At 42.6% G+C, this 27,560-nt stretch overlaps 1 protein-coding gene across 1 annotated transcript in view; it reads right to left on the reverse strand.

The window, feature by feature from the left end:
• Window positions 1-27,560, reverse strand: part of DSCAM (DS cell adhesion molecule) — a 534,028-nt gene that overhangs the window by 97,137 nt on the left and 409,331 nt on the right. Inside the window, exons 16-20 of the mRNA XM_084843767.1 lie at window positions 25,474-25,544; window positions 23,541-23,781; window positions 19,759-19,905; window positions 17,853-18,008; window positions 12,158-12,291 (exon numbers count right to left, since the gene is read on the reverse strand). Coding sequence (XP_084699893.1) covers window positions 12,158-12,291; window positions 17,853-18,008; window positions 19,759-19,905; window positions 23,541-23,781; window positions 25,474-25,544 — 749 coding nt within the window. The remainder of the gene's footprint in view (window positions 1-12,157; window positions 12,292-17,852; window positions 18,009-19,758; window positions 19,906-23,540; window positions 23,782-25,473; window positions 25,545-27,560) is intronic.

The raw sequence follows: 27,560 nt of genomic DNA on the forward strand, positions 1-27,560 counted from the left end.
AAATATAAAAACATTAAAACCACAATGTAACAATACAACTGGAATAAAACCAGAGTAAAACCTAGCAGCAATGCAGAGATTTAAAATACAGATTTAAAACAGCAAAGCTAAAAGTCTAGAAAGCTAAAATGCTAAAATGCCTGGGAGAATGAAAAGGTCTTCACCTGGCACCGGAAGGAATACAATGTAGGTGCCAGGCGAACCTCTCTAGGGAGCTAATTCCACAGCCGAGGTGCCACAGCAGAAAAGCCCTCCTCCTAGTAGCCATCTCCCTCACTTCCTTTGTCAGGGACTCATGGAGGATGACTGCTGAGGTCCAGGCAGGCACATATGGGAGGAGGTGACCCTTCAGATAACCTGGCCCCAAGCCATTAAGACCTTTGAATGTTAATTCAAAGCACTTTGAATCGGGCCCGGAAATGGACTGGCAGCCAGCGCAGCTGGAAAAGTACTGGCGTAATATGAGCTCGCAGGCCAGTCCCTGTTAACAATATTGCTGCCCTATTTTGGACCAGCTGAAGTTTCCGGACCGTTTTCAAAGGCAGCCCCACGTATAACGCATTGCAGTAATCAAGACGAGAAGTTATCAGAGCATGGATAACTGTAGCTAGGCTATCTCTGTCCAGATAAGGGCGTAGTTGGTATACCAGCCTAAGCTGATAAAAAGTGCTCCGTGCCTCCTGCTTGTGGGTTCCTGGTCGACAGCTGGTTGGCCACTGTGTGAACAGAATGCTGGACTAGATGGACCCTTGGTCTGATCCAGCAGGGCTCTTCTCATGTTCTTAAAAACACACATTAAAGGGAATTGTAATTTTTTTTAACCACAGCTGATAAATGCAATCTGTGATGGTTTTGACTGAACACGCTACACTTGCAGATTGGTCCATTTCTTTGACTAGATCAAGGGACCTCCAGCTGTCGTTGGACTGCAGCTCCTATTAGCCCTAGCCAGCATAGCCAATGGTGAAGCATGATGGCAGTTGCAATCTAACAACAGCTGGAAGACGACAAGTTGTCCATTCCTGGTAGATATTCAAAATTCACCACAGATGCTTAGTGATTGGTCACAGAAGTTGGGCAAGGGATGGTATTGTTGATTTGCCTCAACTATGTTTGTCTGTCTGCTTGCTGAGGCTCAAAATACATGTGACACTGGCAAGTGTAGGAGTTTAAATCACATAGAAATGGAGGGGAGGTGTTTCTTTATTTTTCAGCAATGGATTCTAGATTACCCAGGCAAGAGGTGGCATTTAGGCCACCAATATTATCCAAAATCGGATTGAAATACAGCCTTGGAATTAAGGTAAGAGTCATTGACTGGCTTCATACAACACGACAACCCAGAGTATGGGAACTTACTGAATCATGGGTTGTGTTGTGTGAACCCAACTGTGCTAACAAACAATGGTTTGTTAACCACGAACAACCCAGAGTTCAAAACCCAACAACAAACTATGTGTTCTCTTCATGGGTTGTTCATGATTAACAAACCATGGTTTGTTCGCATGACTGGGTTTACATAACACATTCAAGGACAATCCATACTCAACCCATACTCTGGGTTGTTGTGATGTGTGAACAAACTCAATGTCAAGATAGAAAGTGAGAGAAAGAAGTCTGGAAATGTCATTAAAATCCCAGCAACATTGCCAGCAAACCCAGGGTGACACCCTATGAGCTAGAATGGAACAGGTGTTATCCAGTCTCCTTAAACTCTTATCCCTTTCCTCAAAAGTGCGAAGATACCATGCAAAAACTAGTAGCTTGTGCCAGATCTACACCTCATGTCAAATTGATATGATCCCATCATGGTGACGCTATATCCCTCTTGTGCATTTATACCTCGTAGCACACACAGTGACATCTGTTGCGGTATATGGAATCTCTAATGTGGCCCAGCAGTTATCAGTGCACTTCAGTACTGATAAAAAGCACTAGTGTAGGTCCAGGGCTCCTTCACACGGAGCTTTTATCCCGCGATTGAGATTGCTCCTTCACAGAAGTTTGCCGGCTCTTTACATGATGCAGTGATCATCCCAGGCATCTCCTGCACTAAATGCCCTTTGTTCCACTTTTAAATAGATCGCAGATAATGAGCCTGTTGTGTTCCGCTTCAGTTCCCTCCCTCAAAAGAGTTAAAGGAGCAAGAAGAGGAGCGAGATCAATGAAAGATAATGGAAGACTCAGATACCAGGAAAAGGAGGGGGGAAGGGGTGGGGGAAAGGAAGTGCATGTAAGGGGAGTCAGTTGTGATCCTACATTTAAAACAGAAGCAGAAAGCCCCATTTTAAATGCAGGATTTTAGGCTGGTGTAGAAATGCCCCTAGCCCTGGTTTACTTGCTATGCGAGTTTCTGGTTTTTGGTATTTAGAAACCAGAAGCTTTTGCAGCCACAGGGCTCTTGCATCTTTAAGAGTTGTGTAGTGTAGAAGAAGGAATTTCAGCTAGTGGAGATTGCATACCCCCAAATATGCAAAACAATATTTGTTAGTACAAAATATCCAAATTTGTTTTATTATGAAAGGTTGTAAAAACCAAGGGGTAAAATCCCACATTAGTCTGGCTTAGAGTAGACCCAGAGTCTAGGGTAGAATAGGACTAACTTAAGTCCTATTCATTCCAGTGGGTCTACTCAAAGTGGTACTTGTGTTGGATTTTACCCAAACAAAACAAACAAAAACAAGCTACTTTTAGGAAGCTCAGTGTACCCAATGCATTTCAACAAGTAGTCAAACACGTACCGTGGATTTTAGGAAAGCTGATTTTAATAATCTCAGAACAATGATCAGTAAGGTCACGAGAAAAGGAGTCCAAGATGGGTGGGAGCTTTTTAAAAAGGAAATTCTCAAGGCACAATTACAAACAATTCCAACAAGAAGAAAAGGTGGAAGACAACAGAAGAAAAAAAAAAGCTTAGGGATGACCTGAAAACAAAAAAGGACACACATAGGAAGTGGAAGGAAGGCCAAGCAACAAAGGATGAGTACAGGCAGGTAGCACAGAATTGCAGGGATGGCGTCAGGAAGGCTAAAGCTGAGAACGAGCTGAGGTGAGCGAGGGATGCTAAAAGCAACAAAAAGGCTTTCTTCAGATACGTGCACAGTAAAAGACAAAGGAAAGAAATAGTTGTTCAGCTATTAAATAAGGATGGCAAAATGATAACAGATGACAAAGAAAAGACAGAGGTGCTCAATTCCTACTTTGGCTCAGTCTTCTCCCAAAAGAGGGTCTATGACCCTGCTGGCAAAGGCGAAGTACAGGCTGAAGGGGCAGCATTGCAGCTTGAGATCGATAGGCATATGGTCAAGGAACACCTAATTACTCTGAATGAGTTCAAATCTCCAGGGCCAGATGAACTGCATCCTAGAGTAATAAAGGAACTGGCAGAAGAACTCTCAGAACCGCTGTCTGTTCTCTTTGAGAAATCATGGAGGACGGGTGAAGTGCCAGATGACTGGAGAAAGGCTCATGTTGTCCCTATCTTCAAAAAGGGTAAAAAGAAGGAACCTGGGAACTACAGACCAGTCAGTCTGACATCAATCCCAGGGAAAATTCTGGAGCAGATGATAAACCAATCCATCTGGAAGCACCTTGAAGACAATGCAGTGATGACTCGAAGCCAACATGGATTTGTCAAGAACAAATCCTGCCAGATGAATCTGATCTCATTTTTTGATCAGGTAACCTCCCTTGTAGACCATGGGAATGCTGTAGACATCATATACCTCGACTTCTGCAAAGCTTTCGACAAAGTGCCCCATGATATCCTGATGAGCAAACTAGCTCAAAGTGGGCTAGATGAAACAACGATCTGGTGGATCCACAGTTGGCTACTGAATCGGACTCAAAGAGTGCTTATCAATGGGACCTTCTCAAACTGGGGAGAGGTAACGAGTGGGGTACCGCAGGGCTCAGTCCTGGGCCCAGTGCTCTTCAACGTTTTTATTAATGACTTGGAGGAGGAGGTGCAGGGAATGCTGATCAGATTTGCAGATGACACCAAATTGGGCGGGATAGCTAATACTTTGGAAGACAGAAACAAAATTCAAAGTGATCTTGATAGACTGGAGCACTGGGCAGAAAACAACAGAATGAAATTTAATAGGGATAAATGCCAAGTTCTGCACCTAGGAAAAAGAATTCAAATGCACAGTTACAAGATGGGGGATACGTGGCTCAACAATACTACAAGTGAGAAGGATCTTGGAATTGTTGTCGATAACAAGCCGAATATGAGCCAACAATGTGATGTGGCTGCAAAAAAGGCAAATGCTATTTTGGGCTGCATTAATAGAAGCATAGCTTCCAAATCCTGGGAAGTACTAGTTCCCCTCTACTCAGCACGTACTGTGTCCAGTTCTGGGTACCACACTTTAAGAAAGATGCAGACAAACTAGAGAGGGTTCAGAGGAGGGCAATAAAGATGATCAAAGGACTGGAAACAAAGCCCTATGAAGAGAGACGGAAAGAACTGGGCATGTTTAGCCCTGAGAAGAGAAGACTGAGGGGAGATATTATAGCGCTCTTCAAGTTCTTGAAAGGTTGTCACAGAGAGGAAGGCCAGGATCTATTCTCGATCATCCCAGAGTGCAGGACACAGAATAATGGGCTCAAGTTACAGGAAGCCAAATTCCGGCTGAACATCACGAAAGGCTTCCTGACTGCTAGAGTGACACGACAATGGAACCAATCTAGGGAGGTAGTGGGCTCTCCCACACTGGAGGCATTTCAAGATGAGGCTGGACAGCCATCTGTCGGGGATGCTCTGACTTGGATTCCTGCATTGCGCAGGAGGTTGGACTCGATGGCCTTGTAGGCCCCTTCCAACCCTACTATTCTATGGTTCTATGATTCTAAGTATCTTCTTGAAATGGGAGAATAATTAAAGATTAGTCTCTATTAATGGTGAGAGGAACTCAAATGGGCAAGCTTTGGAAACATCTGACTGCACAGCCTTTTCAACTACTGATGATATTTTTATAGGTTATAATTTTAAAATAAATATACAAAGAAGAGAAAGAAAACCTGGGATACTGTTATACTCATCTGCCATGTAATGCCTAGTTTGGCCCAAAGATACAGGCACTTCCTGTACTATCCAGGCCATTCCAGAGCATCTGACAATGCTGTAACTGTAAACAGTGCTCCATTTCTGAAAAGATACTGGGCTGCATATTTGTTTTGAACTGAACATGGCTAAAATCTGGACATTTTCCCATCCTTCTAGGATGTTAAAATGGGGGGCAGGGGAATCAAATTCATTTTTTTTTTTTTTCAAAATGAAAGATCATAATTGCCTTCTAAATTAAATGAGGACTAACATTCTTCGGGTGGGGTGTGTGTGTGCTGGATTAGAATGTTTACACCTTATGATTTCCCAGTGCAGAAAAGGTGATGCTTGTGGAGATTAGAAACTTTTTTTTAAAATGGAAAGAAGCGCCTGTTCCAGAAAGCAAATGCTATTTTGTTTTTAGCCTGAACATATATGAGTTTTTACATTTTAAAACATAAAAGAAACCTAGATTTGGCTTAGAGAAATATAACAATAATTGATATTTCCACCCTCATCCCCTGGTATTTTGGGGGGAATTTTTGAAACACTATTGTGTAAAGCCTACATAAATGCTAGGAAATTCAGACTGGAAGGAAAAGAAAGGTCCTTCCTTGTATTACTCTATCTGCCATGTAGGAAATCAGGGTGACAAGTTCAGAAGAGCATCCGAACCAGCTGTGGAGAGTTTATTTCTTCTTGGCTGTTCAATTTAGTGTCACAGTGGTCCCTAGTGGCACGCTGATAAAATTACACTTCCTTTGACCAGGTAATTTCACAGGTGCTAGAGAAAGCTCCCTTTGTTGCAACTCCCCTGGATTAATCACAGCCAGAGCACCTTAAAAGAGCAGCAATCCACGCAGACTAATCCTAGTCAAGGACGTTTAAATTTTGATTGGAACACAACTGTTGGTTTCCACTATTATGAAGAGAAAGGAAATTCAGCCAAACTGAACTGTGTATGTGGAACAAAAACATCAGAGCAGCACGATTTGGGACGTGGCTCAAAACATGGATGTTGCTCAGATGTGTATGCCGTGGAAACGAGCTTAACACGATGGGGGGCGGGGATGTAATGAGAATGCTTGCTTGGAAACAAAATCCAGTTACTGAATGTATCCTATGGTGATTAATCCTCCTGTGATATATGCCAGCTCTTTCAATAAAGAAAAGGCAGCTAGAAAATGTTCTATCTATGTGTGAGACTCATAAAGGCAGGAGTGCCACCTGGCGGCTACTTTCAAACAGGTCAAGCGAAGTTCTTTCTAAGCACTTCTAACCTCAAAACACAATGAAGAGCAATAAAATAAAACCAAGACTCTTTGGACAGTAATAAATCTGCCAGCAGCTGTAAAGCCAGCACACAGTTCAATGTTATTTTAATGGAACCAAATCATCTGGGTTTGCATAGTAATGGTTATTAAATTGATTTTATCCACTCATTCAAGAACAGAACCTGTTGCTGTGCTCTGAGATCTCATGGCAATAAATAACACTGCTGGTAGGCTGGATGGCCGAAGTGAGAAAAACAGCTTAATAACATTTAAAACCCAACAGGCTAGCGAAAGACTAAAAATGTGTTAAAATGCTTTTGACATGTTTTATTTTTCTGGAATGTGGCAACTTCTTTTCTGCTCTGCTTTTTAAAAATTACACATTGATGTTTTGTCAGTAAACAACAATTACTACATTTTATATTCCCAGTCTAAGAGGTTTATAAGAAATAATCTTGCATCTCCCTTAACCCACACCTTAATTAACAAATCTTGGGTCCTGAGAATTCTAGATGCCCCTGAACACATGGCTAGTCCAAGACATTTTGCTGTCTGGGGCAAAGGACAAGATAACCCCCCCCCCCCATTCCTCCTGCAGAAGCTGAGTGGATTGGCAGTCAAATCGTACTTCAACACTGGCGATGGGACAGCTTCCTCCACCTCACCTGTGGGCAGCAGGCCAGCGTAAGGGGATGCAGTGCAGGCAGCAGGACACACACAAATCCATCCTTCCACAAAGGGGAATGGTCAGGGTGTTGCAACGGAAGCCCCCTCCACATCACCCATCATCCGCCGCTTGAGACAACCACTTCTCTCTGTCTCAGGGTAGGGCCGGCCCTGCCTGTGTATGTGCACTCACCACAGTTGGAGTAATGTATTCTTAAATGTATAATAACTTGAAAGCAGGTGTGTTTTTGCAGGAATGTTTTTATACGTTTGTACTTTTGCCACAGTAGTACATGCGCTGGTAACTTCCCGATTAGACTGTGGCAATGCACTTTATTTGGGGCTGCCCTTGAAGACGACTCGGAAGTTGCAGCTAGTGCAAAATGCAGCAGCTAGTCTGCTGACCAGAACACCTCATCAAAATCATGTAACACCAGTTTTAAAGGGATTGCACTGGCTGCCAATACACTTCTGGTTGGAATTCAAGGTTTTGGTGATGACATTTAAAGCCCTAAGCAGTTTGGGACCTCGATATTTGAGGGAGCGCCTCTTGCTATATATGTCTGCCTGAGAACTGAGATCTGTTGGAGGGGCCCTCCTCCGCATCCCACCAGTACGAGACATACACTATGGTAGGATGTGGGAGAGGGCCTTCTCTGCTGTGTCACCCTGGTTGTGGAATGCCCTCCCCTTGGAGGCCCGATTGGTGCAGACATTGGTCTCATTTCGGCACCAACTAAAAACATGGTTTTTTACCAAAGCCTTTGAGGGCTAAATGCATTCCCTAGAACATTGCTTAACTGTTTTATTGGTTTAGATTTTAACTGGTTTTAGCTTGTTTAATAGTTTAATAATTTTAGGTGTTTAAATGTTTTATTGTTTTATACTGTTTACATTGACGTTATCTGTTTGCTGCCCTGAGATCTTAATGATATAGGGCAGGATAGAAATGTTTTAAATAAATAATAAATAAGTACTTATCGGCAATTATGCTAGTTCATTTGTATGCTCTGCAGCATGTGCAGAGTGCTTTCCCCTTACCAGTTCATATACACAGCCAGTCTGGAATTACCCTGTAGATTGTACAAATGTAAGAACTGTCTTGCTAGACTAGACTTGCAGTGCAGTCCTATGCGTATCTACTCAGAAGTCATTCAATTCAATGGGGTTTGATTCCAGGATAGTGTGAATAGGACTGCAGCCTAAAGGTCCATCTAATAATTTAGCATTCTGTCCCCAAAAGTGGCTAGCCTTGTGGAATTTATAAGCATGACAGAGATAGCTACTTCCTGTTATTTTTCCTTAGTATCTGATTTCAGAGATATAATATATCTGGGCACGGTGATTCCATTTTGCTATCGTAACTAAGAGCAACTATCTCATAATTCTTTTTAAAAAGCTATTTAATATGGGCTAATAATTCTGGATGAATAGTTGGATTTTCTTTTTCCATGCTTGCTTTTCTTTGACTGATTTCTGAAAGTTGGGTTTGTCCCACTATAAGAAGTGAAGTCTTCCCCTATCACAAACTGCACCACATGCAAGAAATCTGCGATCAGATTTCCTGATGCTTCTATTTTTTCTTATAAGAAGCCGCACGTCTGTGTGTGATTTTGATTGGAGCAGTGATGCGGGGTGGGGGGAGGCTCAACGCTGATCTATTCCTGATCTAAATCGCTCCCCCTGATTTATTGTTTGCCACACTGGGGAAAACTTCCATAGTGGGGGCAAACAGCATCATGGGGTGGTGGGGAGGGATTTGTATCAGGAAAATAGCATAGGGGAAAGGATTAAACCCATCCTAGCACCATCATTCCAAACAAAACCAGAGCCCTCTACAGCTGCATTTAAGTATAAATGGAAACACTGAGAAATCTGTGATCAGCCCATGCTGTTTGGGGTTGCCATCTTACATGTGCCTGGAAGGTGAAAGAAGTGGATTGTCCAATGTTATTTATTTATTTAAAATGCTTATAGGCCATCTTTTAGGGGAAACACCAGATATGGAGCAAGAGCTCCAAGCTTCTAGACTTGAGACAAAAGCAAGAAGACAAAAAAGGCATCTGAATCGTACTCAGAGTACCACTTGCATTGCTTCTTGACAACATTCAACAGAAACATAGAATCAGAGATAGAAGGGACCTTGGAGATCATCTAGTCAAACCCCTACAGCAGCCTCCCCCAGTCTGGCCCCCTCCAGATGTCTTGGGCTTCAACTTCCGTCATTTCGAGTTAGCACTGCCAATGGTCAGGAGTGCTGGGAATTGTAGTCCAAATCATCTGGAGGGCACCAGATTGAGGAAGGCTCAACTACAGCATCCCTGACAGGCAACCCCCCGCCCTCTGCTTAAATACTTCTAGCTGACAGCCCACTACCAGTTCATTCTATCAGGCTGTTTCTCATAATGTGGAGCAGAAATCTGCTTCCCTGCAATTCCATAGAATCATAGAAACACAGAATAGTAGGGTTGGAAGGGGCCTACAAGGCCATCGAGTCCAACCCCCTGCGCAATGCAGGAATCCAAGTCAGAGCATCCCTGACACATGGCTGTCCAGCCTCGTCTTGAACGCCTCCAGTGTGGGAGAGCCCACCACCTCCCTAGTTAATTGGCTTCATTGCTGTATTGCTCTAACAGTCAGGAGGTTTTTCCTGATGTTCAGACGGAATCTGGCTTCCTGTCACTTGAGCCCATTATTCCGAGTCCTGCACTCTGGGATGATCGAGAAGAGATCCTGGCCTTCTTCTCTCTGACAACCTTTCAAGTATTTGAAGAGTGCTATCATATCTCCACTCAGTCTTTTCTTCTCAAGGTTAAACATGCCCAGTTCTTTCCGTCTCTCTTCATAGGGCTTTGTTTCCAGTCCTCTGATCATCTTTGTTGCCCTCCTCTGAACCCTCTCCAGTTTGTCTGCATCCTTCTTAAAGTGTGGTGCCCAGAACTGGACACAGTACTCCAGATGAGGCCTAACCAGTGCTGAGTAGAGGGGAACTAGTACTTCCCGGGATTTGGAAGCTATGCTTCTATTAATGCAGCCCAAAATAGCATTTTCCTTTTTTGCAGCCACATCACATTGTTGGCTAATAGGATGCAGTTCATCTGCTCTGCTCTGCTCAGCTGGGAGGAGGGAAACAGACTGAAGTTTCCCGCCCACTCAGCTGCTGGGAGTACTCAGGCCACACCCCTCCAATTCAGTTGGAGCTCTCAGAAGCACCTGGTGAGCTCACAGCCAATCAGAAGGATAAAGGGCAGCCCCCTGGGCTTCCTGCAGCCCACTTACGTCTTAGCCTCTGTCTCCTTTGTCTCCTTTGTCTCTTCAACCACTGCAACTCCCCTGGCCAACTCCTGTTTGCTCCCCCTGTTCGCTTGCTCTGGTCGCTCGCTCTCTGGGAGCTTGCTTGCTTCTGTAGTCCCTGGACCAGCTTGCTCTGCTCTGCTCAGCTGGGAGGCGGGAAACAATTCCCACCCATTGGTTCTAGTCCTGTCCTTTGGAACAATAGAGAACAAGTCTACTCCATCTTCTGCATGTCAGCCCTTCAGATATTTGAAGGCAGCTATCATAAGCATACCCAGCTCTTAAAACTATTCCTCTCAGGACTTTTTTTCCCCCAGAAAGGGTGAGTGCAGCACTCAGAATTCCTCCAACTGGAAGGTGGCATCCTACTGGTTGGGTTAAAATACAATCATACCACTTCCCTAGATTGTCATATCAGTGCCCAAAGGGTTATGCTGAATCAACAGGATTTCCCTGCACTAGTCAACCACACAGCCTGCATAGGGGGGATCCCATCTCTCAGCATTTCTCTGGGCCCTCTCCACAGTTGTCATTCCCCAACATATGAGCAAAAGTGGAGAAGTCATAGTGCATAATTTCCCTGTATGGCTCAGTATGCCCAGGGTGATAAAGCAGTGCCCCATTCCAGAGACGATTCAGGGTAATACCACAGCTGGGGGGGGGATAATTTGAGGTCCCATGTTCTGCCCACAGATCACGACTTGGCCTTCACTGATATCGTTTTTAAATAATACAATAGAAGTGTGCAAGAAAAAGGTCATTTTTAACTCCATTTTTGTTATTTTTAACCTCATGTATTTATTAATTTATTAAAATCAAATTTGGTTCACATTACTCATTTGTTACTATTTCATTTGTTTTCTTAACTCCCACATATTTCCATTAACCATTGCTTTCTGTGGGAGGTTTGGATGCAAGAGCAAGTATGTGGTGGGTAGGGTTGACTTTTGCGCTCCAGCAGCTCTGCAGGGTTTCAAAATTGCCCATAGAACTGAAAGAAGCAAAGTAATACCATTAGACTCTATGTGCTAAATCCAACCTTCCAGTCGTGCAACAGGAGTTTCCTGTTCCAGGAGTTTCTCCCTTACTGGGAGAGGGGGCCTGGAGAAGAAGCTGGGTGGGCCAAAGGTTCCCCATCCCTGCCTAATATTTTATTTTTCTATTTCCCTTAAAAAAACCAAAACCAAAATACTCTTCATAAAAATGAACAGTACCAAGAGGTGCTGCCTTACTGAAGGCAAACATGTCTAGACAAATAAAATGAAAATTCAGTCCAAATATTGTTAATGTTTTGTAAAAATACAAACCAAAGGATGCATTGGTTAGGAATAGAAGCTCATCTAAAAATGTGCATTCCCTCAGAAATAATAATAATAATAATAATAATAATAATAATAATAATAATGATGATGATGATGATGTGTCAGGATGCTCCATTTTGTTACATTACTCTCAAGCATACAGGCCAAGTATTTCACATGCAAATATGGTTATTCGAAGCACACTGCAGTGAGGTCTGATGGCTGAAATGGAAGCAGTGTCAATAACCATAAGCCCTCATATTGACACCCACAACTTTCCTTTTTGTGTTCTTTATATGGGAAAGAATGGGAAGGGCAACTATGTTGGATTCTCTGGCTGTTTTTTAAGACAGTGTGTTGCATGGCAAATAGAATGAGGGAGTAAAGAACTATGATAGCAGGTGACTGTAGAAAAGTCCTGGCCTTTCATCATCCTGCCCTTTGTACCTCTGCAATTGTTTTTCAGGTTGTAGGAATGAAATGTAGGAAACAAAGAGACTGAAAAATACTCCCCCCACACACAGATTATCCAAAGTCCCGATTTTTAATTTTTTGTGTTTTGGTTAACTTACTGTGGGGTACGGATGAGAGCAGAATACAGTGTACTTCCTGATGACACCATTCAATTTTATGGGAGGTAGCCAGGATACAAACACAGTGGAAGCTGATGCTGCAGCTGCTTTAACTCCAGCAGGAGGACCTGGAACTGTAACACATGCAGTTATTAAAGAGGCAAAATCAATCAATGCATATTGACTTGCAGAGTATGGCAAACCTAACAAGAAAACGACGGCTGGCTCAACCATGCAACCATCTGAAGCCCAGTTTTGGGGAGACAAATATAGCAGTACACAAGCAGTACACATATGTATCAAATATTTATTATGTACTCAAAAGGAGGCGGAAAAGAAAAGCATGCTATTCACTGTACTGAACAGAAGCATTTTCATCCATTCATTTGGCAACGGTAACCATTTTTGAAGAAGTTGCCAATTTGAAATAGATGGTGACATTCTGAGGCCTCTAGGAATTTGATGCTGGCATCAGAGAACCAAAAAAGTGTCAGTGCCGCATCCCTGTGAGCCCTGGCTCCACTACTCCCTTGGGCGGGGAAGGGGCTTAAGCGAGTAGGGAGGAATCAGCAAAAATCAAGTAGCCGAACTACATGAGCAAAAGCACTTTCCACTAAGGCAAAACCACCACTGGATATAACTCTGAGGTCCCACGGCTTTAAGCACTTTGAGTGGTACATGGAAATGGCCCAGGAACCAGTTCGGTTGTTCCAGTGCCAGTGAGAGGTGCTCCCATTGCCCAGCCTGTGAGCAGCCGAGTGGCTGAATTTTGTACAAACACAAACAGCAAGCCAGGGCTGTCCCTTTTTCTCCTGTGTTGAGGACAGCTGTACACACCTAAGTAACTCAGTGGAGTGAATCATGGAATCATAGAATAGTAGGGTTGGAAGGGGCCTATAGGACCATCGAGTCCAACCCCCTGCTCAATGCAGGAATCCAAGTCAGAGCATCCCTGACAGGTGGCTGTCCAGCTTCGTCCTGAATGCCTCCAGCATGGGAGAGCCCACTACCTCCCTAGGTAATTGGTTCCATTGCTGTATTGCTCTAACAGTCAGGAGGTTTTTCCTGATGTTCAGCCGGAATCTGGCTTCCTGTAACTTGAGTCCATTATTCTGTGTCCTGCATTCTGGGATGATCGAGAAGAGATCCTGGCCTTTCTCTCTGGGACAACCTTTCAAGTCCTTGAAGACTGCCATCATATCTCCCCTCAGTCTTCAAGGCTAGACGTGTCCAGCTCTTTCAGTCTCTCCTCATAGGGCTTTGTTTCCAGTCCCGTGATCATCTGTGCTGCCCTCCCCTGAACCTTTTCCAGTTTGTCTGTGTCCTTCTTAAAGTGTGGTGCCCAGACTTTCAATAGAAAGCAGGGATTTTGTCTATGCACTGGAGCTCTGTGGGGGCTTCGTCTGAGATGCATGCTTATGGCAGATGTACCGTGGTAAATGCTTCGCTCTTTCAGGGGGTGGTTCCTGCTGCCTTGAAAGAGGCTGTAGTGCACCTTGTCCTGAAGAGGACTCCCCTGGACCCAGAGGTGTGTGAGAACTATCGTCCCATTGCCAGTATCCCCTTTTGGGGCAAGGTGCTTGAGCGTGGGGTGGCTGGGCAGCTTCAGATGTTCTTGGAGGAAACTGATTATCTGGACCCATTTCAGTCTGGTTTCAGGCCAGGGTATGGCACGGAAACGGCCTTGGCTGCTCTGACTGATGAGCTACTCCAGGTGAAAGACAGGGGGAGTGCTACTCTGTTGATCTTCCTGGCTCTCTCAGTGGCTTTTGACACCATTGATCATGGTGTCTTACTGGATCGGCTCTGCACGATGGGAGCTGGGGGCACTGTGCCACGGTGGTTCCACTCCTTCCTGCAGGGCCGTTTCCAGAGAGTGGTATTGGGGGACTGCTGTTCTACCCCATGGCTAGTAAACTGTGGGGTGCCACAGGGTTCTATTCTATTCCCCCATGCTGTTCAACATCTATATGAAGCCGTTGGGAGAGGTCATTAGGAGTTTTGGGGTGAGGTGTCACCAGTACGCTAATGATGCTCAGCTCTATTTCTCCTTGTCATCAGAGTCAGCTGAGGCAGTGAAGGTGCTGGACCAGTGCCTGGAGGCTATAATGGGCTGGATGAGGGCCAATAAACTGAAGCTAAATCCTGACGAGACGGAAGCTCTGTGGATTGGTGGTTCCTGAGTCCAGGAATTGGGTAAGCGACCTGTCTTGGATGGGGTTGCACTCCCCCTGAAGGAGCAGCTGCATAGCTTGGGAGTATTCCTAGACCCATCCCTGTCACTGGAGCCCCAGGTGGACTCTGTGGCCCAGAGTACTTGGGGCCAGCTTCGGCTGATCCACCAGCTATGGCCTTTCCTGGACAGAGATAGCCTAGCCACAGTAGTACACGCGCTGGTAACTTCCCGATTAGACTGTGGCAATGCACTTTACGAGGGGCTGCCCTTGAAGATGACTCGGAAGTTGCAGCTAGTGCAAAATGCAGCAGCTAGTCTGCTGACCGGAACACCTCATCAAAATCACGTAACACCAGTTTTAAAGGGATTGCACTGGCTGCCAATATGCTTCCAGTCGAAATTCAAGGTTTTGGTGATGACATTTAAAGCCCTGAGCGGTTTGGACCTCGATATTTGAGGGAGCGCCTCTCGCTATATATGCCTGCCTGAGAACTGAGATCTGTTGGAGGGGCCCTCCTCTGCATCCCACAAGTACGAGATATACACTATGGTGGGACATGGGAGAGGGCCTTCTCTGCTGTGGCACCCCTTGGAGGTCCGATTGGTGCAGACATTGGTCTCGTTTCGGTGCCAAGTAAAAACATGGCTTTTTACCATAGCCTCTGAGGGCTAAATGCATTCCCTAGCATATTATTTTAACTGTTTTATTGTTTTAGATGTTAACTGGTATTAACTTGTTTAATGGGTTAATATGTTTTTAGGTGTTTAAATTATTTATTGTTTTATACTGTTTAAATTTATTTTATCTGTATGCCACCCTGAGATCTTAATGATATAGGGCAGGATAGAAATGTTTTAAATAAAATAAATAAATAAATCAAAATACAGTGAGACGATACACCAACATAAAGCAGTCAGGCACAGCAAACAGACAACCCTACGCTGAACTGAACACCATTGTGTAGGAAGAAAAGCCTGCATGATGCCAACAGGTGAAAATTGGTGGCATTTACTAGACTATACTGGTTTGCCCCAGCTGTGGATCTGGTCTGTCTGTTAAGGAACAAACACAGATTCATTGTTTTAATTAAGATTTTATAAAGCATCATTTCTAATGAATGCAATCATTCAACCCCCATGCCAACAGATACAATAGCCTTTGAGAATGTAATTTAAGCCTAGAGTCTGGAGAGAAAATGAGCGTGTTTATTTAAATTTTAATGATCGCTGAAATAAATCCTCAGGTGGAAAGACATTTGGTTAATAAGTAACTCCATTTATAGTTTAGAAGGAACTCCAAGCAAAGGGGATAAATGGAGCATATTTAAAAACAACAACAGACACCACCAGAAATTTCTGCTGCAAGATATGCCATGAACATTTTCGACAGGAAAAATATATATTTTTTCCTGCCAGCTTCATGGGAGAAAGAACTAAATAATGCAAACCTTTAAAAGACTCCTCATTTTGTATTCACAGTCAGAACTTTTTCTTTTACATAAATTCAAGTGGAGCCCTGCTTGACCTCTGGTGTTGAAAATCAAGGGCTGCGCATGACAAGAAATGCAAATGCAAACACACGTTGCTTCTGGATCCTTTTCCTCACCTCTTGGGCTTACTCTTATTTTATGAATTAGGGGAAACATGGTTTCTTTTGCTGTTTTAGGCCTTCTCTGTATAGGCTATATTAAACCACATGCCAAGATGGTCTGTGATAAATTGTTCAAAGGGAAAGTGAGTTAAGTCCCTTGACAAGATGTATTGTGCTGCTCATTTCCTGAGGAAAAGATTCTACTGATGCCAAAGGTTAATGGTGAAGTTAAGCAAGGTAGGGAGTTCACAGAACGTGGAACTGGAAAACATCCAAAGCTCATCTAAGTCCAAGTCCACACACACCAAGGCAAGATCTTCCATTTTCAAACCAGCATAACCAATTAGCCCATATCATCCAGATCAGAATGTGCAACAAGCAGAGAACACAAATGAGCAGGCTGAATTGTTCTAGGGGTGACTGTAGAGCAATGAGTAGATTTAATAAAACCAACTCAGATGGGTCAAACAAGGACGCCGTGCCAGATTGTCCAGGGGGCGGGGGGGATCACTTGTCAACTTTTTGAAAACAGGATACATACATTAGGAGGTGGACCTTTTAAAAATTGCCCTTATTTCAAGTGATCATGAGCCTGTAAAATATAGATGGGTGAGCTCTCCAAAGCTCCTTTTCAGGTTAATGTGAAAATTATGATTTTCCTGGGGAAAAGAAATCAGGTAACTTTTCCAAACAATCCAAGAACTCTGAAAAATGCCCACGTGTGTTGTCCCTGACATCCTTCCCCTTCCCCTTAGCCCCCTCACCCCTAAATGGACTTTGCTCTTCCCTTCACTTGCCCTTTGCTGTTATGCATTGGTTAACAGCATGGCAGGGCACAAAGACCAGGAGACAATGGGAGATGTAGTTCTCTTGAGGGCGGAAACAACCATCCTCCGCCTGGCTTCCACTTCCTACCTATAGCCTTTCTCTATACAACTGAGCACATCCTCTGTTTTGCTCCTAGATCCAATATCTTACCCTGTTCTAATCTGATCCAGCCTTGCTCCTTAACTCTACTTAATTTTGTACTGCTCCCCAGCCCTGCTAGACTTACTGTGGGCCCCCCACTCCTTAACTTGTTTGGACTCATTCTATGTAAATATCCCTGGCCTGCCTGTCTGACCAAAAACCCTACTAAACACTCAGCTAGACATGTTGACTTCACTAGTGGTGACTGTGCTGGTATGACTCCTTCCCTGCTGCCTAACCCCCAAGACACCCTTCCCCAAACCAGCCTCCCCTCGGATGTTTTTCTTTAAATAACTACAACTTCCATCTGCCCCTATGGCCTAGGTCAGGGTTGATGGGAATTGCAGTTGAAACCATCTGGGGGGACTCAGATTGGAGAAGGCTGCTCTAAAGGCCAACCATGAGAAAAAAAGTATATCTCCGAACGGCCCAAGAACCGGCAGAAGAGCACTGGATATAGAGTGGCCTCCTATGAATCACCAAAAAAGAGGAAATGCATCATCATTGGGTTGCATAAAATATGCATACAGTAATTTATGTGTACAGATGCAGATTTAGAAATTATTATTATAATTTAAATAGAAGTACAGTATGTCTCAACATGGTGATGAAGACTGGCCAGGTGACCTGTGTACCTTGCTCAGTCTGCTGTGCAGGTGCTACTGATGGGCAACTTCAAAGCCCAGCTCTGCCTTCTGATGGCTCTTTACCTTTATACCAGACTTGAATGGGACATCCCTTCAAATAGAGGACAGCCCTCTGGTAGTCCTACAAACAGAGGACTGTCCTCCGTAAAGGAGGACAGGTGGCCACCCTGTCTATTCAAAATGGATGCCTGCATGTACATAGTAGACTATCTCTAATTCAGATAAAATTTGCTATGCATTTATGGAGAGCTGTGAAGATACAGCAGCAGTATTATATTTCAAAATGGCTATCAAGAATGTTTCAGTTCTTACCATCCTCTTTGGTGCGTGTGAAAATCTGCTCACTCCTAACCCCGTCTCCAGCTCGTGTGAATGCCAACACCTGGATGCTATAGTTGGTGTACTTTTCCAGACCATCAAGTTCTAATGAGGGCTGTGTAGTGGTAACATTTTTAATTTCTCCCAGCTCTATGGAGCAGAAAATTAAATTGAGTTAGTGACAGCATCATTCTTCTCCCATTGAGTGGTAATTATATTGCTGTGAGCATAAGGAAGAAATTGTCGGATTAAAATACGTAACTGTAGTAGGGATAAAGTTTATTATGATTATTAAATAAACATGCTAAATGCCCATACTGTGCATTTAATCATAAAAATTGCAACTGTCTTATAGAGAAAAATAATAAACACGTGAAACACTTTGAAATTACTGATGTGCTATTTTAGACTTATGACAGATATATTTTAAGTAGGCTGTTAAATTACCTGGATTAAAAAATGTTATGAAACTACATTTTATTTTACTGAATAGGTTTTTAAAAAATTCGGAATGGCAGTGCAGGATGCTAAATAAATTAAATGTGTTTTGGAGATCCAGTGTGGTGTAGTGGTTAGAGTGTTGGACTGGGACCCAGAAGATCCGAGTTCTAACCTCCACTCGGCCATGAAGCTCACTGGGTGACTTTCAGCCAGTCACTGACTCTCAGCCTAACCCATCTTACAGGGTTGTTGTGAGGATAAAAAGGGAGAAGAAGAATATCATCATATTCACCACCTTTGACTCCTTGGAGGAAAGGCAGGATATAAATGTAACAAACAAATAAACAATACATTTGAAAATGGTTACTGAAAGATTTATTGAGACACAGCAATGTGAGAGCAATGCTAAGAGGGGATTCATGGGAGCAAAGTATCTGCCTCTTTCAAAGACCTGCTGGCTCAAGCCAGCCAGAGCAGGAGGTAGAAGGGGCTGGCTCCTGGCTGGCATAATTGAGGGGCCTGATCCTGGACCCAAAGCTGCCTCCAACCTGTCTGCTGTGTTGGGGTCTACTGCTGGCAGGAACACTGCCAATGATCGATTTACATCTGTGGATTTCCATGTGTAACTGGGGCTTCCAGAGTGGACATGCCCCCCACTACCAGTGGAGCTCTGCCCTGTCAAGAGAGGGGCTTGTCCACCTTATCCTAACTCTCACCTGCCAGAACATCTGTGGGTTAGGATCTAGTCAAGTATTCTATTTCTGACAAGTATCAAAATCAACAACGAACATTGATAGCATCGTAAGTTGCTAAAAGAGGACATTAGTCTGTATTGACTGGCAGCAGCTTCATGTTTAAAGCACTGCCAAATGATTTCTTGATACCATTGTGACAGGGTTGCATTAGGAAATATTATGGATGCTTCTAAAAATTTCCTGATTTGAATGTCTCCCCAGATTTCAGTTTTCAATTGCTTGTTCTTGTTCCTGAAGTGGGATTATGCTGTTTCTTATTTCTGCATTACTGATGTACACATATACATTGTAAGACACAGCAAAAAGTTATCTTGATATAATTGTAGGTATCGCTGTATTAAGATTCTTTTTGTGTAGTGCTTTGCCAATCCACAGGAGCAGATGTGTGCAACAGTAAAACACTGCACAAAAATAATCGATGCAACCATAAATCCATCTGCATTAGGACTGCTTTTTTTGGCATTTTTTAAATGAATGCACATGTCCACATCAGCAACTGAAAGCTGCAGCAAATTGCACAGTCTCCAGTTCCAGAATTATTTGTAGAAATTCTCCTAGATAAATCAGAATTCTAGTGGAGTGGAACACAGGACAGAGTGAACCCATGGTACAAGAGTGTAGAGGAATGGGAGAAATTCTTTCAACCCTGGAAAATATTGTATGCCATTGGAAAAGTTCTAAGCTTAGGGCACAAAGTTACTTACCTCCATCCAAAAGATTAGCCCAATATATAACCCTAAATCCCTGTAGAATTCCATTGAGGGCATCTTTGGCAAGTGTAGACCAGGTAATAGAGATTGTTTCTGGTGATGTAGCAATGGCTTGGACGTTCTCTGGAGGTGAACTAGGAACTGAAATTAGATAGTTAAAAATTTTAGTGAAAAAGACTCATTTTCAAAAATGCACAAAAATGTCCTTTTACATTCCTTCAATAAATCCTTCAGGGGAAAATGATAATCACAACATTATTTCCAATAGCAGTCTTGTACAACAATGCAGACAAGTTGACAATGGTGCATACTAAAGAACATAATTTGATAAGGATGCTAGTAAAATTATGCTCTCCCAATTTCAACCACTGCTGTAAGTGCATGGTAATAATAATCATATGGGTTATGGTACGAGACTGCATAGCCTGCGGTTATTATCATGAAGATACTCTGTGCACTTTCCATCAAGGTGCTGAAAAACATCAATGTGTTCATGGGTTCACACTTCACAGATTATGAGCAGTATCCTATACTGCCACTGCACCTCCACTAATTATGTTGCACCAGCAGAATGGATTGCTAGCACTACAGGAACAAGCATTTCCAGAAATAACCAGAAATGCTCATTTCCAGAATGGGACAGCTCAGCCAAGCTCCTCTCTGTGAGCTCCACTGACCTGCCCCATTCCGAAAATGAGTGCTGCCGCTCATTTCTGATTGTTTAAGGAACCACTAGTTCCTGTTGTGCTAGCAGTCCATTCTGCTAGTGTGCAGGTAGTATAGCATACTGCTCAATGAATTTGCCACTTCTCAACCACTACTACCTCTATCCAGGTCAACAAGAAGTTAAACTTCATGCCAATATGGCAAAATACAGGATGGCGAATTGATTTGCAAGCATATTCAATGTGCAGCAATTTGTGCATGCATGCATATCTATCTATCTATCTATCTATCTATCTATCTATCTATCTACCTACCTACCTACCTACCTGTTTCCCCTAGAGCTGGGCTGAAGATTCACATGAACAAAAATTCTGATAAATGTTCTAGGAATTGTCCTTTTCAGGACCTCTCTGAACTATTGGAGATTTTCAGAGGGCTCTCAAGAATATTTGGGGAAATCCCACCGCTATTTTGCCACCCATAGATGTGGTTGAGAATGTCATACACAACTGTGGGTCCAGTTTTAATATTGCTCAATATTATTGTTTCAATATTGCTGGACTTGGCCCTTCTTCTTCCGGTCCTCCTCTCTTAGCACATTGCTTCTCTCATCCACTGCTATAAACTAATATAGTTTTATTCAGTATTAACTGAGCTGAAATTTTGCAGAAGGGAATTTTCTGATAATTTTTCTCAGAATGTTCTTTCTTGTTCCACCACCAAGTGTTGGAGAATACCACAGGGCTGTGCCCTGGAGTATATTAACTGAAATGCCACCGCCACCCTTTTTGCTACCTGTAAACAAGGTGGAGAATTTCAGAAGGCCATTTTCACCCACACATAACAATAGTGCTAGAATGTGGCCATTCTTAACATTTAAGCAAATAGTTTTATAAACTTTATAAACTGGCCAAAATAGACAGATAATATAACTAAAGTATGAATTATTATTGTAGAAATTAAGAGGTTTAATTTCTAGAGCAACAAAAAAGGGTTCAAAACTATTTTAAATACAATGCCTGCAATCAAAAGATCTCTGGATACATGGGGGTTCCATTACCAATGGGGGGAGAACAAGATCCACAAGAACTTGGAATCTTTCTCTCTCTCCAGAATAAGTAATAAGAAATCCCTGCTCGCTCGCTCTCTGTCTCAGCTGCAGCAATGCCAATATTTGTAAATTTGACAACCTAAAGTAATCTCTAGTTCCTACAAGTTGCTGAGAACCTGCACTGCAGCACTAAAAGACATTGCCAAGAGTATCTCTCAGCAGTATCAGTTCTACCTGAAAAACAAAAACAAATGAAGAGCATCAACATTCTATATCACTTTACTTAAAGAAGCACTCAGAAATGTAAAAGCTTTCTATTACTTAATTAACATACACAGGAATTTCACCTGAGCTGATATTACTTGGAAATTATTTTAAGAGTGCTCTGACTACTTCAAACATCTGAGAATCTCTCCCAAAGGATCATGCTATTAGTGCATGCTTTTCCACTATTTTCTTAGCTGACTGAATAATCCCCCTTTACCACAAGAGGGCTCTCTATCATTGCTTAAGAACAGCACTATATATATACACAGTTTGATCTCAATTACCTAGAAATACATCACACGTAATCTAGTTTTGCCATTCTTAGAAAGTGTCATGCATTATTGTAAGCTAGTAAGCTCAATTTTTTTAGCCATGTACTGGGCCTCAACAAGGCAAGATATTGGGAGACCTCTGTCTCTCGACCCTGCCCCCCATTCATTGTAGCTCACAGAAGCTGGAAAGCTGATGTTTAACTCCCCGCTCCATCTAAATCAGTACCTTGAAAGGGAATGCAGGTACCTATATGATATCTGCATTTTTTTTCATAGGGAAAACACTGTGTGTGTGTGTGTGTGTGTGTGTGTGCCCGCGCACGCGCGCGCATGTGTGCGTGTGTATGGGATGAGGGATTTAGACCAGGAAAATGGCATGAGGGTATGAGGTTGAAAAACCCACTCCCTCAGCATCACTCTCCCAGTCTGATCTGGACCCCATGGATGCATATGAATTGAGAGTATGTCCCTCAAATCTCCTGAGCTGGCTCAAAAGCACTCTCATGTTCATATGCGGTGCTAGCTAGTAGCAATGTGACAGTTGGCCACAGCATCCTGTCTAGAGATGTGCCAGGAATTAATTTCAGTTCAGAAATCATCTGAACTTGCCCTGTTCGCAACCCCAAATGCAAATAGGAACGCATTTTTTCAAAAACATTCACAAATTCCTGAACTGGTAATGACGTTTAAAAAATTGCGTATTCACTTCGAACCGAGCTTCAAAGTGAAGTTTGGAGAATTTCAGTGAGCTCAAACATCCCTGGTTCCCCTATCCTTACTCCTCTCTACCATGGCAAGGAGCTATGCGGCTGTGGGGTACACGCCTCTTTGCTCTGGGCTCCAGCCAGGTTAGAAGCACCATGTAAGTGTCATATGCTGATGGGTACCTTGCACAAACTCAGAATGTTCCCAGAATCCTTTACACTATTGCAGTGGGTTGCTGAAGTACTTATTTTGAGTTTCTGGGTGCTGGCCATGCCAGAAGCAATGTGGAAGCTCAGACTTCTGATGTTTGTGGCATGACAAGTAGCCAAGACAAGCAGTGTCCAAATTCAGAAACCCATTTATCCAGTACAAGATTCCAAAATGTGATACTGCATTGAGTAAAGCAGTACCATTAAAAGCTATACTATTGGTTCATAGATGTCCATGGGGCTAATGGCCCACTGACAAGAATACTGAGGACATTATCCCAAGGGAGAAATTCTGAGGGGGATGGAGGTAAGACAGAAGAGATTTAGTTTTCTAGCTCTATCCAAAACATTTCACATTTTTCAGATAGGTAATTATTTAGCATAAAATATTCCCTTTGCTGTGAAGGTGGCAGATTCCTTTAAAGAAACAGGCCAACCTCCAAGGTAACAAAACTTCTACTTTAGTAACAATTTTCCCTGCAGCTAAGGTCAGACTAGGCTACAACACATACACTGACATTGAAATATAAACACATGTTCTAAAAATATAAAACATCAAGATATGATCTTATGCTTTCTCAAGCCATTTACACACTTACTACCTACCATCCTCAAGAGTAGTAGTGATAATTTCCTGAGAAGATGGTCCTATTCCAGCTCGATTACATGCCTGTACCACCATGCCATATTGCGTGAATTTTTTCAGGTTATCTAAAGTATAAACTTCACTGTCTCCAGTGGTATCAATGCTGATGATGTTGAACTGGAAATTGCCCCCTGCACTGTATTCCCGGTAACCAATCTGGTATCCACGAATAATTCCATTTTGCAAGTGTTTCTTTGGAGCCTAAACAAGATACAAGTTGTACTCACTTTGAATGTAATATAATGTTACTATCATAAATTATAAGCTGAGAGTAGTTTCTACTCCCAAAGCACATGCTGCTAAAACGCAAGGCTCAAGTATTTAAGGTTTATGATGGTGATGATAACTGAAGAAAGGATTTCAAAGCATAAGTCATAACAGCAAGCCTGGAGACAAAGTAGAACTAGGAATCTTTCTTCTACTGTCAGGTAAAGGAAGCCTATAGCTGAGGCAATCACTGCACTTCTCTGCAGTTGCCCCATGAACAAGTTGCCATCGGAGGTCCACCATGCTCCGTCATTGCAGGCTTTTCAGAAGGCCGTGGAAACATATTATTTTACCGTGGCCTTCTCTTGATATGACTGCTGCTGTTGCTGTTATTGCCGTTGTTGTTGCTGGTTTTATTGTTAGCTTTTATTGTTGTTTCTATTGTTTTTATGTTTCATCACTTTTAATATTTTAAGTGTTTTTATGTATTTTATTGCTGTAAGCCGCCGGGGGGGGGGGGGGCTCGTGCCCTTAAAGGTGGCCAAGAAATGTTTTAAATAAATAAAAAACAGTGAATCCCCCTAAAAACAGTAAAAATCAATGATGATTGTAAGCCCAGTCCTATGATCTACATTTCCAAAGCTGGTGTTTGTAGGATTGGATGTAAAACTTTCCTTTTAAGACACAAGGTATGCTGGCACCACATGCTATCAGCTCCCAAGCTGCAGCAGTGCAGGGCAGTTTCCCCATTACTGATGATATCTGACCAATGAGTTTGTTGATATTTGTTGACTTGGTTTTCAAATTTGAAATTCTGGTTCTCTTTGACACTATCAGTTACAGCCAATTATTTCCCATTGTTATCTGTGAAGATACGCTTTCTGTTTTCCAGCTCAGGTTCCAATTTCCAGGGAGATTCCCCCCCCCTTCTTTTTTTCTTCCTTTTGGTCAATTCTTTCACTCCCTTGGTCAAGTACAAAAATAAAGAAGTAAAAAAGTCCCCCATTTTCTGTGCCTTGAAATTACATAAATTCTGAAGCTTTATAAATGATAAAGACAAAAACATTTATTGGTGTTGAATTGGTTTCAGAACCTCATAATTTGCCATTCATTTCCTTCCTTATATAGTTCAACTTCAAATATGTCATGTGTATTCAAATCTTGAAGGCTTACATATTTTTCTAAATATTAACTACAAATTTGGTTCATAGAAATGTGCATTATCATTTAGAGGCTCCACTACCATTTCTCTAAAAATGTTGGCATCTCATGGGATAAAGTGACCTGGTGTGCACAATCACAGCGAGGGAAATAAGCCACCGTGACGGTGCGAAGTGGGCCACTGAGTCTGGCCACGGTGGTATAAGCTCTCTACACAAGCAGTACCCTAAAATCCATTTACTTATATACTCCTTTTGCAGCTGTATTTCTAGTAATAAGATGTTCAAAAGAGGACAATCATAAGCACATATAATTGCATGCAAATTTAATTTCGCACGCAATTACATTCAGTTGCAAAGTAATTTTTGAAAATCTAGCCACAAGCATTGGGTTTATAAATTCATCAAACTATGTATCTCTTTTTTTTGTTTAGCCTTGTGGGCAACTATATCAATAATACAGTGATATACATCCCGACAAAGTTTAAAAGGCTATTTTTCCCTCCCGTTGTACGTTATTATTTACCTTCCAGGTAACCCGAATGCTTTGTGAAGATATGGGCTCAAGCTGAACATCTTGAGGTGGACCATCAGGAGCTGGTGAGAAATAAATAAATGAATCAACACTATTTATTTATTTATTTATTTATTTATTTATTTATGATAGTTATATACCACTAAATAAAATGAAATCCCTCACATATAAATATTAAATCACATTAAAAACACAACTTTAAAAACAATTACAATTACAATAAAAGCAATACAAGGAGCAGTAAGATAGAATGGCATGATTAATTTAATTACAGCCCAGGGAAAGCCTGGGTGAACAAGTGCGTTTTCAGGAGCCATTTGAAAGATGCCACATTTTCTGCCTCCTGAACTACATGAAGGAGGGTTTTCTGAAGGGTGGGTGCCGCTATCGAGAAGGCCCACCATCAGGGTACTGCATGGCGACATTCCGTTCATTTTGGAATGACCAGCAAGCCCTCCTCTGATTATTTTAAAGGTTGCCTGGGTATGTACAAGGGAAGGTGGTCTGCTAAGTATCCTGGTCCCAAGTTGTTTAGGGCTTTGTATGACAATTACATAACCTTGTATGTGGCTAACATGCTAGTTCTTATATTCTGCTACAAAAACACACACACAATACATCACACAGTATTCACAACCACTAAAATACTGGTTTATAGTAAAAGGGTTTTGCCAAGGTGAAGCTACACAAAGCAATGAAAAGAGTAAGAGTAACACAGAAATCATTAGTTCTGTTCAGGCATTCTTCCTCTGCCCCGCCACGAGATTACCATTGCATGAGTGGGAAAGTGGGGATGAGCCCATTTGCCCCACCCTCACCTGCATGTCCCCATCACCATTTTTGCAGGCCACCCCCTCAATATTTTGGTGGCTGAACTACTGCAGCAGGGAGCCTTTTCTACCTGAGTAGGATTCCTGCAAGTTTTAGAGTCAAACTACACATTACATTAATTAAGCAGTGTATAGCTGAGCCTGATGGGTTGTTTGTTTGTTTTTTACTTTAGTGTAACTGTGCATGGCCCTGATTTAGATCAGGACCAGCACACACTGGTAGCAGGGGAGTAAAACTTTCCCCACACCTGTTTTCTTCCTAAAATTTGGGGAGGGGGCATGCAGGGATTAAAAAAATAACGCCTTCATTGACTCCAATGGAGATGTCTCCTTTTTTTAAATCCCTGTGCAGAGTGTAGAAATTTGGAAAGAAAGTGTATGTGTGTGTGTGTGTGAGAGAGAGAGAGAGAGAGAGAGAGAGAGGGAGAGAGAGAGAGAGAGAGAGACAGAGAGAGAGGGGGGGGGTTATTCCTCCCCTCCCAGTGAACACTGGTCCTGATCAAAATCGTGGTTGTGCACAGTTACACTAAAGTAAAGAAAATGGGCAGGCTATGCTACACAGAACACAATTAACGTAACATGTTGTTTGCCCCTTAAAACCCTGATCTTCCAGAGTTCTCAGTCATGCAGGGAGCCTATTTGAGTAGAAAAGTTTCTTCTCTGCAAATGTTCAGCCCACAACACATGAAGGGCTGCAGGAATAGCAACAGAGGCAAGTGGCCGGTGGGGGAGTAGCAACAGCCTCTCACCCTCACATGTTGGTCATTAGAAGGGTGGAGGAGAACACCTGAACGTGTTGACAGAAGATGCATGACATTTCAAAATGAAGTACATCCATGCACGTCCTGGCTCTGCTGACACACTCAGTTGTGTGGTTATAATCTGATGACAGGCCATAGTAGCTATGAGTGTGAAAACAGAAGAATGCATCCAAGGGAATCTTATGGAGTGAGGCATGTGGCTACCAGGAAGAGGGCCTTTTCTGCTGTGGCACTGTGGCTGTGGAATGAGCTCCCTAGAGAGGTTCACCTGGCACCCATGGTGTACTCCTTTCAGTGCCAGGTGAAGACCTTTTCATTCTCCCACTATTTTAGCATTTTAGCTTCCTAGTCTTTTAGCTCTGCTGTTTTAAATCTGTATTCTAAATCTCTGCATTGCTGCTAGGTTTTATTCCAGTTATGGTTTTATATTGTAGTTTTAAGCTTTCATATTTTACATCATTTTATGTTGTACTTCGTGGTTTTAATT

Source organism: Heloderma suspectum, chromosome 3 (assembly GCF_057233095.1).
Source record: "Heloderma suspectum isolate Gila_16-S chromosome 3, 16-S_ref, whole genome shotgun sequence".
NCBI lineage: Eukaryota > Metazoa > Chordata > Lepidosauria > Squamata > Helodermatidae > Heloderma > Heloderma suspectum.